Source organism: Notothenia coriiceps, unplaced genomic scaffold (assembly GCF_000735185.1).
Source record: "Notothenia coriiceps isolate Sejong01 unplaced genomic scaffold, NC01 NC01_scaffold00000339, whole genome shotgun sequence".
Lineage (NCBI taxonomy): Eukaryota > Metazoa > Chordata > Actinopteri > Perciformes > Nototheniidae > Notothenia > Notothenia coriiceps.
In genome coordinates this window covers 13,491,298-13,503,231 of record NW_011333040.1, presented here as the reverse complement: position 1 = coordinate 13,503,231, position 11,934 = coordinate 13,491,298, and the positions used below count along the sequence as shown (strand labels likewise).

General features: G+C 39.5%; 1 protein-coding gene across 1 annotated transcript in view; it reads left to right on the top strand.

Moving 5' to 3' along the window:
* LOC104951167 (ras-specific guanine nucleotide-releasing factor RalGPS1-like) overlaps positions 1-11,934 on the top strand; it is a 66,057-nt gene that overhangs the window by 4,494 nt on the left and 49,629 nt on the right. The window contains exon 2 of the mRNA XM_010777807.1: positions 5,810-5,889. Coding sequence (XP_010776109.1) covers positions 5,810-5,889 — 80 coding nt within the window. The remainder of the gene's footprint in view (positions 1-5,809; positions 5,890-11,934) is intronic.

The following is an 11,934-nucleotide window of genomic DNA, read 5'->3' as shown; positions in this document are numbered from 1 at the left end:
TAACCCGGGGACTCGAAGCTTCATCTCAGAGCACAGGTTGATATGGATAACAGTGTTCTTTATTATTCAACATGTCCTCAAGCCAAGAACTCTTAAAGCCAGGGGTGTCAAACTCAATTTCTCGCCGGCCACATTCGCATAAAGGGTTGCACTCAAAGGGCCGGTTTGTAACTATATAAATATATAATATATTCATATAAAATAATGTATTATATTACATATTGCCTCTGGAATATGGATTATTATCGGATAGGATAATAACTTAGTTAATTAACTAACGTCTGAAAGCAGAAGTCCAGGGCAAATAATTGCAGTGCGCATGTCACAAAACGAGATGCATTGTGTGGGACATGTAGTTTATGGGCAACCTGCTTCTGTAAAGTAGCATGTAACCATATAATAAACTTATTATATTTTTTGCAAGCTCTTGCAGGGCCACATAACATGAAGTCGCGGGCCGGATTTGGCCCCCGGGCCTTGAGTTTGACACCCCTGTCTTAAAGGAACAGGATTAGGGACCCTGTACTGTATGTATCAAGTTGTTAGAACTATTTCATGTTGGAGACTATATTAAGCTATTAAAGTAATCATTCTTAGCCACTAACTTACTGTTATGAATAGGTGATTAAACATGGGTTAGCTAGTTCAGGTGATTGTGAGAGGATTTCATGGAAACTATAAGTTCAAACTATCATTTGTATTGACTATGTTGTACATTTATTCAATTATCCCATACACACTACATATATTGCACGTTTGTCCTCTCTGTTACAGCATCCTCTACCCAAAGTTTCTTCAATTCTTTCCCCATTAATAGTTTTTGAGGAGTTGTTCCTTCTTACAGCCAGGGTCTAAGGACAGATACTAGTACACACTATAAAAGACAATGTGTATTTGTGATTTGGCGTTATATTGATAGATAAACTTAACACTAATGTCATTTACTCAACACTGACTTAATGTTGATTCAATTAAATGTGTTTACGAATAGGAAGATTTATATTTGCTAATAATATGTCGGATTCAGGTTAATGCAATATTTATTTAGACACATTTTTGTAAAAGTAACTCTGACAACCCTCATGTAAAGACCTATGCTTTACACATGTTTATTTATACTAATGTGATATTAATGTGTCACATTTAACCACAAACACACCGTCTACTTTATGTTTTATTGTAGCATGATGTTGAGGACTTGGGTTTGATACAAACAGACACATGCCTATGTTTTCATAAGGAAATTGTTAAAGACTGCAAAACATTTTATTAAATGTGCACAAAATGCAGTGTGTTGACGCACACAGACGCACGCACACACTTGGTTAGTGTGAGCTTGTGTTTAAAATGAATGCCCATATTCTGACAACTCGCAGTACAGCAGGAACTGGGACAAAAGTGAGGAGCGCACACCATTAAAATGAACTTCTTGAGCGACACAGCTATTTTTAATTACACAAACTGTACAGGAAGTGCTGTCAGCATCATGGACAGCAAGGGCTGAATTGTGAGGAGGAAGAAACACACTCACACACTGCCTCTGTGTGTGAGGGGCTCCTCAACTCATCTTAAGATACTTTTTTAGATAGTAACTCATTAGTTTGAGATGCTAAGTCAGCATGATAGAAATTAAGTTTAGTTTGAAAAACTAAGTCAATATTTTGGCAGTTTTTTGTTATTTTGAGAACCTAAATCAAAATGTTCAAACAATTAAGTCAATATTTGAAGCCATTATATTATAGAACGTTTTTTTGTTAGGTGACTTCCAGAGTGTGTATAAATACAGACTGATGCACTTTTACCCTCCGACCTGCATCAGCACTGTGATATAAATCCTGTTTAGAGTGAAGTGTGAAGCAACACTGTCCTTTCAGTCTGAACAGCTGGCATTAAGACATGTCTACACTACATTACACCCATTTCAAAATGTCAGCTTGTTAAGATTCAAAAGCCAGAAAGTGTGAAAAGAGTTAAAAGGCTGAGAAAGGCTGACCTTTTTTTGACCCCCACGGGACTATTCAAATCTACAGTGAGTTAAGAGGTATAGTCGCTAAAGTTCAGAGACTCTTATCAAATGAGTGATGTTCGCTCAGCCATCATCACAGAAGTGTCACATGGACTCTTCAGGTGGTAGTGTACTGGCCCTGTAGGAATATAAGAGAGCCACTATGTCTGCAATCTCACACATACACACACACGCACAAACACACACACACACACACACACACACACACACACACACACACACACACACACACACACACACACACACACACACACACACACACACACACACACACACCTAGCAGAGGAGAAGAAGCTGGAAAGGTAAGCTGGTAAGCTGTGCTGTCAGCCAGCAGACAGACGTGACTGCATATCAGTCAGTGAGTCTCTCAGCACTGACACACTGACACCAACACAACACCACGAGAGCAGGTTCAGGATCAGGGCGCCGCTCAACTACAGTCAGCCTGTCAGGACTACAAACACTGGCTCACTGCTCAGTAGGGTACAGGATGCAAGAGCAGCAATGCCAGGTAAGGAGGAGGAGAGGTAGACACGACTGAGCACATAATGATCCAGTACTCTGACTAACACCTCAATATAAAAGTCAACCAGCTCACATTATTATGAGCCGCTCCATCAGTAAAACAAGTCTGTAACTCCAGTCTGCTTTTAAATAATTTAGCAAAATATCTAGTCAATATTTGAATATATTACACAGCATTTCAGAAGTTGTTAATACTCCCTAAAACGCTGATAAGGAGAACAGGCCGTTGCTAAGGAGGCTCAAGGGACTATGTACAATATGCAGAAAGAAGTGCAGTTTGATTTAATGTCTACAATGGACAACAAACATTTGTTTTCTCCATCAGAAAACATAATGGAATACTTTTTTATATTAATTGTTATATTTGTGAAAGGCACCAAACTTTGGATTCATTTGAACTGTCTGCAGTAAAGAACAGAAACATATCGCAAGAGAAGGAAATAGGTTAAAGGACAGGGTGCTGAACATCAGAGGAATCAGACAGACAGGAAGTAAACACTAAAGGGAACAGTAGAGTAGGGCTCCAACAAACGACTCATTTGATAATCGATTCATCTATCCATTACTGAAACGATGAATCGATTATTTCGATTATGCCTTGGACAATTTCTCAAACGCTCTTATTTAGCCATCCACTTTTAGATTTAGGTTGAGGTTGTTTTAGGCATGTGGAAACTAATAATGAAGACAATGAAGATGAATACTTGATTCAAAAATACATATTTTATTAAACTGTCTGCTGAAAGATAAATTAAAAAATCTGTCCGTCAACATTTTAAACCAAGGATAGCAGATTAGATCAGATCAAAAATAACCTTTTTCACAGTCAAGTAGGGATGGGAAGGGATGGGTATCGTTAAGGTTTTAACGGTACTACTAATTTTATCGATCCGGTACTTTAACGGTACTCTTATCGGGTATTTTGAAAACTATTTTAACTAAACAAATTGTAAATAATGTGAACTTACAGAACTGTAAAAAACAAATAAAAAACAAGTATTTAAGTAAAATACAGTGGTACAGAGCAACACAGGTGGGGCATACAGGTATGCTGCAAAAAAACTCTTATTGCACTTTAGGCAACAAGCATTGTCCACATCGAGACGGGTAAAGGTAAACCATACCTAGGAGCGCGTGTGTGTTGCATGCATGTAGCAGCTGCGTGTGTGTAAACTGCCCTGCCCCCTCACACACAGACAGGGGAGAAAGATCTGTCGCCTGGATTGGAAAGATCGAAAATACATCATAGACGCATTTTGTAGTCTTTTTGCATATTAGAAACGGAGTTGGCGACACTAAGACTGCGATATAATGTTTGTGTAGCAATAATATATATGACATATATGTTTTAAATGTCTCCAGTACAGATAAAAAGACAGATAACGTTGGAGCTTAACGGCTCGTAAAACACACGTTATGACGTCACCAACGAATCGACGACTGAATTAGTTGGCAACTAATTTGGTCATCGATTTTAATCGATTAAGTCGATTNCACTCCTTTCCTGTAAAATACAGGTCCAGCCCACACATATGCTCCATGGTGCTACAGGCATTGCCCTTACAACTACAATAAGCATGTAAATGTTAATCTACAGCTAGATTAACATTTACATGCTTATTGTAGTTGTAAGGGCAATGCCTGTAGCACCATGGAGCATATGTGTGGGCTGGACCTGTATTTTACAGGAAAGGAGTGATCAGAGGGTCGAGTTGTTGATTCTTGTTCAGTTTTCGGCCCATTCCCAAACCGCCCCCTACACCCTACCCCTACCCCCTACCCCTCCGTTTGCGCGTTCACACGGAGGGTCCGCCATATTGAGGGCTGTTCCAAACCAACGAGTGTGGAGCGGTGTGGAGGGGGAGTGGGCTATCAAGCGCTCAAACAGCGAGTCTGCAGCAGCGGTGCTGACTTGAGACCGGTCTCTACCTGACCGGAGTCACGCTGTGTGTGTCCGTCAGGAAACACGCTGTTTCCAAGTAGTTCCAGCAAACATCCACTGATAAACTACGATGTTAACAACCTCATGATAACCTCATATGTTTTAACTTAGGATCATACCTGTGTTTAGTCTAGAAAAAGGTAAATGTGTGCATTTTATTATAAAGTTGTGTATATTTACAGACTGTTGCAAAAACTAAGAAGCTTATCAACATCAGGTTTAAAACTAAAAGAGCTTTACAAAAAACACAATTAAAGATGTTTGGAGTTTTATTTGAGTTATTAATTTAATTTTTTGTCAAGAGATGCTGATTTGAAACCGTTGTTACATACAGTTACGGCATTTCCTGTTTATGCCGGAGAGAGGGGAGGCCGTCCCAAAGCTTGCCGCTGTATTTACTTACGCATCTGACAGGAGAGAGCCTCGTTCAGCTGCGAGTGTGGCTACAGATGGAGTTCACTCCGTCACGGAGGGGTAGGGTCGAGGGAGTGCTTTGGGATTGGGCCTAAGAGCTGTTCCAATCCAACAAGTGTGGAGTGGGAGTGGGTTATCAAGAGTCTGCATCACCTGACTTCACCTGCTGCTCTACCTGACCGACTCAATGCTGTGTGGGACCGTCATGAAACACACTGTGTACAAATAGTTCCGTGCAAACAATCACTGATAAACTGCACAACAAGATAGATATTTAATATTCTCATGAAGATGTTAGCAACTTCATGGTTACTTCGTATGTTATTACTTAGGATCATATACCCGTGTCTAGGAAACGGTAACGTGTGCATTTGATTGTAAAGTTTTATATATTTACAGGGAATGGTGCATAAACCAAGCACCTCATAAATATAACATTTTAGAACTAAAACTTTTTTTTACAAAAAAAAAGGCCATGAAAGATTTGTTGAGTGATCTTTTCCAAGAGATGCTGATTTGAAAGTTGAGGCTAATCTTCTTTGGTCCGCCCAATCACCACGCTTCTTTCTCCGATGTTATCTGATGATAGGTGTATCTGTGTCGTATGCCATATGTGCTTCACTAAAAAGAAGTTGCACAATTCATAGGTGCTACCGGCCACTGCTTCTACATAATCATCATTGCCATAGCGACCTGCCCTCTCTGTTAGGTGGTGTTTGACGTTAAAGATGTGTTGTGTGGAAAGTGAACGAAGAAAGAAATGACAACTAAGACTAATGAACTCACTGGGACACATTCTACATTAGATATCATTTAAAATGTTAGCTGGCTTTTTATTGTTGCTTAGTCAAATATTGAATAATAATAAACGTTGTATTTTCTTTCTGTGTTTCCCTCTTCAGATGCCTGTCTGTACCAGTGTGAGAGCATGGAGGAGGGCGAGGACGCTGACTTCAGCAGAGGGGTGAAACACGAGCCGGCGGTACGTACGGAGACAAAAAGAAAGTGATACTGTTAAGAGCTCTGGTTTCTGTCCCGGACTGAGAGAGAAACCGATGCTCGGCCTCCTGTACAAAAACTCCAGTCATTCAGTGGCACAAATGAAACATTTCAACGTTGCTTTTGGAAAGTTGAAACTATTTTCTCTCGGGTTTAGCATCATTTGATAGTGTATGGGCCCCTCTTTTGTAAACGACATTATGTTGAAGCCCTTCCAACTGCATGCAGCCACATAAGTGACACTTTTTTTTTACGTAAAACAAAAGGAACAACTTACTTTAAAACGGTCACTGCAGCATGCATCCTTAACATTGTTACTGTAACAGCAGTCATTGCTTTCCATATATTTTAACAATTTAGCCTGGCAATAAATCAAAGCTTGATCCTTTCTGCAACTATTAGCCTACACTTCCAGTCACATCTCAGTATTTTATATTCTTTACTTAATTAGTAGTTTACTAAATTAAATTTGAGTAACAGCAACTTGTAGCTATTCAAAATGATGTAGGGAAAAAAGGAATTACAAGAGATGTCCCACCCTTAGCACGTAGAATGTGATTGAGCTTTAGCCAATAGAAGCTCCGTCTGGAGGAGCTTTGATATGTGCAGACCAATTGAAGACCATTTCCATGCACCTATATAAAACACCAGGAACAAAAAGAAAAGGCATCATAGGGACTCTATGAACAATTCATGTATGAAATGTAGTCATTAAGTCTCAAAGCAGCATGAATATTCCATATCTTTATTGTGTAACAGGAGTTATTGCCTTATACTATATTAGTACTACATCAGGTGATATACGTTTTTATATTAAAGCAACTACTAACTAGTCCAAAAATGTAGTGACTTAAGAATCACAATATTAGCCTCTGAAATCTAATGTATTAGAAGTATAAAGTAGCGTGAAATTGAAATACTTAAGTAGAGACGTGAATTATTTCTTTAACTCTGTAATTTGGAATCATTTAATTTCAAACCTTTATTTAAACGAGATTGGTACCCATTGGATCATAAGATCTATTTTTCCAGGGAGACCTGCAGCCATATAGGTTCCACATGAAACATAAACAATAAAGGAAATCTTACATTATAATTTACAGGATTACATTTACATAGTTATAGACATTAACAAGTGCCATAGTATCAACGAGCATTTTCATTTTGCCTAGCTTTAAAAACATGCAGAGGAATGAGATTGCTCAGTTTCAATTCTTGCTGAGGATTCTTCCAAGCAAGTGGAGCTGCGCACTAAAAGCTGTCTTACCTAAGGCAGTCCTTGCTCTTGGCACATCTACATACTACCATGAATCTCAGACAATAGCTGCTTGCCACTCTCTGTGTTTGTTGATCAGAGAGAAGGTATAATACGGGAGTTTACCAACAAAGCTTTCTAAATAAACAGTGTACAATGACTGAGCCTTCTTTACCAGTGAGTGATGGCAAACCTGCCTTGGCATACAGGGTACAGTGATGAGTTAAGTGCTTTACAATTTGTGGACAAATCTCAGTGCGCTGGTGATAGGCGCATCTAACTTGTTCAGGCAATAGGCAGGCGTTCTGCATTCATCATAGATCAAATCACCAAAGTCCAGCCACAGGTCAAAAGGTCACCAGTGACAGCTTTTCCTGGCCTCAGCGAGAAACAGGACTTGTTTCTGAAAAAGAAACCTAGGCCTGAGCGACCTTCAGTTTTTAAGCAGGTTATTGACATGAAGTTTAAAAGTAAGACAATCATCAAGCCAGATACCAAGGTATTTGTAACAGGTAACCATTCTACTACTTTCCTTGGCATAGTAACAATATCTAAAACAGGCTCTGGTGTCTTTTGGCTTTGGAAAATAACCATTACCTTTGGTTTATCAAACTTTAAAAGAAGCTTAAGCCAGCAACGCTGAGTCTGAATAGGTTTAAACACGCCTGTAATTCCACCACCAGCCTCCTGAAATGGAGGGACCTGCACAATACATCACGGTATCATCCGCATAAAAATGTAAAGTAGCTTCATCCACATTTTCACCTAAACTGTTGATATATATGGAGAATAAAAGTGGACTATTGGCGTCTCTCATTTATATTGTTGTTGTCAGCAGCATAAACGCTGCAGTTAAACCCCCAGTTAGTTTCAGATGACGGTCAAAGGATAATCAGGCTACTGTGTCAGATGGCTGACTAACGCACGCACGCACGCACCCACACGCACAATCCAGCAGCGGTTGTTTTTGCAAAATCGTCCACTGCTCCTCCTTTCCTTCTCCCTCTCACAGTTTACATAAACCTTGTGTTCAGCCCTCGATCCTGACAACCCCACGTCGCCTGGCAACACCTTGACGAAAACCGCTTTCCTCACAGGTAACAGACCGGCCTATCACGGCCTTCAGTGGGAACATTGAACCAGCTGCGTCAGTGTTTGCTTTCAAGTTCCATTATAAACAGGAGCTGCTTCACCCTCACTGCTGGACGGCAGCGGTGAAGTGGAAAACATTGAATAAGTAAAAGCAAAACAGCAGTTCTGTTAATAATACCGTTTTTATAAATAACTATCTTTGTACCTGGATATATCAGGATTAAATAGGAAACAGAGGATATGCTTGCATATTCTTGTTTTGTCTTTGACATCAATCCTGTGAAAAGACCAAAACCAACCACGTGGGTTCCATTTCTCAATGCTGTATTACTTCCTGCCTTTGTCAATCCGTTCAAGCCATTGGTTTTCTACTTAGACATTCTTTAAAAATCACCCCAGGATATTTAGTTTTTATTTTGAATACCTTCACTCAAAAAAGAGGGTCAAATAGGCTTTTGTTCAGGACTTGTTGTGATCTATTGTGTATAGAGTGGTACAGACATGACTATAACCCGAAATGGTAGACTTTTTGGTTTCACAAATGTATCTTTTGGTCTAGTTGTCTGAAATACGGTCTGTGGTTAATATAAACAAGCTTAAGAGATGTCTGGCTTTCTTTTAGGATGTCAGTAATTCTCCACTGAATGTAGCTTCTGTTTGGTCATGAAAACAGCGTGCCAGCATATGACTTAAATAAGACGTATTATGCATCATCAACACTCAACAATTAGCGTCCTTTAGCTTAGCCGTGGTGATGTGTAGTTAGTTTAATAACTAACTTCTAACATGTTGAATACCATCGCAAGACTCATCTTTTCAAAAGGAACAAAAACATCCTTTAAAGACATGAAGTTGCCATTCTTCTTTCCGGTTTTTAACCCGTGACTCGTAAAGCTTGGTTCATAAACTCTCATTATTCTTTTGTGTAAATATTAATCATTCAGTTATGTTTCAACTAAGACCAGCACAATGATAACCAACTCTTATATCCCTGCAAGCTTTTTTTCCAAAGCATTTCATAGCCAGAAATAATGTTGTATTATATTGTATTGTTTTTTCACCATCAGAAAGTCAAGACTGTTGCTGTCATCAACTCTTTGTTAGATGAGGAACTTATTTGATATGTTTGCCTGTACACAGATTTTTGGTGGAATTGTTTCCCTGAACAAAAGGTCCCATTTCCTCAACAAAACACTCCAACTTAACATTCCTCTATTAGCATCTATTTTGTTTAGACTGCTCTCCTACTGTTATGTCTTTTGAATGAGTTTGCAGATATATTTTATTATTTATTATTTTCAGGTAAGCTCCATTGAGCCTTGGTTTGGCAGTTTGAAATCCTCTTTCTTTGTCTTACATACTCGTGTCATTCTTCTCTGAAGGGGAGGCTCCGTGTGATCAAAAGTGAAATGACCATCACTAAGCGGTTACCTGTGGAAATGTGTACGGTTTTCTGAGTTCTGATCAATTTAACAAAAACACATTTGCTCAAATTGTCAGTATTCATTGAGTTAATGTTTTCGGTTGTGTGTCCAGTGGTTCCAGGTGAAGGCAGAGCCTCCCTTCCTGCATCCTCATTCAGTTCTGAATGCTCTGGCAGCATCCCCAGACCTCCAGTGTGTGTTAAGTCCTGACTTTTGATGAGTTGGTAGTAAGCATGTGTCTCGTTTATCATCATAACTTTTAGTGAAGGGTTTTTTGCTCTCCTAAAACATGGAAAAGGGAAAAAAACGGGACTCAAGTGAAAATCACAAAGAAGCTCACTGTGATGAAATCACCCAGTCTGTTCTCCTATGTTGCTCGTCTTGATGGATATGGAAGCCCCATTAAAAAACATGTATTTTCACATAAAGTCTTCCTATAAATGTGAAAGAGCTGGAGAAAGAAAAACATTTGAAAAGGAAGTTAACATTTCTGGAAACGTTAAAACTTGCATTAACTGAGCATTTGGAAATAAATATGTATATATATTATATATGAAAATATATAATAGATGAATATGGATCATATAAATAATGTCTCTAATACAAGGGGTCCTTGAAAAAACCACTGTCTTACAATACCAACATTTTAGAAATGTTCTTTATGTTAATATAATGGAAACGGTAAGACATTATGTTTGCAGCAGCATAACTCAGTTTCCTAGTACAGATTATTATAGTCATTTGGGACATTGTTTCCCAAGTCTGACTGCGTCTTCTCTTTCCAGATCACAGTTAAAGGGAAAACCCCGCCACTCCTCCCTACATGTACGGAGACGTGGCTGTCCCCTCGCTGGGGTCCTTGGAGGTCACCGTGGCAACTTCAGCTAAACCAAAGGCCAGCTACAGGCCACAGCTACGACGCCGTTAGCAGCACAGATCCCAGTAGTCCTCGGTGGGATTCCAGAGGCAGGCTTCAGGTAGCGCACACACCACCATGTTTGTTTCTCTGGGAGTTGTAGTTTCAAGAGGCAGAGGCCCTAGTACACGAAGCCGGTATTTTTCAGCTTTAGTGAGGTAACTTCGAGGTTAACTCTGGGGTTTTCCCTTTCCTATCGCAAGCGCTGGTTCTTTCTTACCGGCTAGATCTCCATGGCAACTTATAGCTGAACGGCTAACCTAAGTTTAGGTTGCAGGTAAGAGGATCAACTCATTGAAGCACGGTCCTGCTGACCATCAGAGCTCCTGTGCGGAGTTTAAAGCGATTCAAGTCATATTACAGGAGAAAAGGATAATATAGAAATGCTGCCGTTGCAGGAAAGACGGCTGTCAAAAATCAACTTGACTGTGAACGTGAACATTAATAGAATATCATCCTCCCATCTTTTCAGGCAATTCTGACTATTATATCATAGCCTTTAAGGAAAGCTACTAAATATCTGCCACAACATAAGTTAATCCGATTCAAAGTAACATTACATAGCCTACAGTCCGCGGCAACTGGAATCCATCTGTATGGCCAAACGTTTGATTTGTTATTTTGATTATTTAATCATTTAATGCAGGGGTGGGAAACCTTTTTCCTTCTCAAGGCCATTTCCTATATTTTTTCAACCATTCCTCCTGAGGGGCGTTACAAATTTTGACTTCTGCTTAAAAAAAACTAAATCACAGCCAATTCATTGGCCTTTCTTTCATGCTGATGAGAAAGAAACAACCTTTAATCCAGTTATCTTCGACCCCATGACATCGAGCCATGCATGACGTGCACGCGTTGTTGGTATTACCCACCACAGTAAGGGACAAGATGTGTGCAAATGTATTTGTAGTTTCATATCCATGTGGACATGATTAATGGAGACCTTACTCCTTAAGGGGTCCGGGGCATGCTCCCCGAAGATTTGTTTTTAATGTTTAAGTTAAAGCCTAATCTGGTGTGCACTTTGGAGAGAACATCAGAGGACTAGTGGGTACAGTCTCTCGAAACTGCAGTTATGACGAGAACTGAAATGTCAGATTTATTTTTCTGTAGATATTTACAATCACTCCCCTTCAAAACCCTGTGTGCTGTATATAATACTCGTCCCCCCCCCACCGTGTGTCGACGTGTATTTCTCCAATATCGAACAAGTAGATCTTTCAATTTGATTGTCCGGCGGACAGTGACGTTTTTCGCTCCTGATTTTATGGAAAATATTGATAATATTCTATGTTACAAAAGTGGCTGAATCATCGGAATTGTAGTGTCCCATTGTCGTTA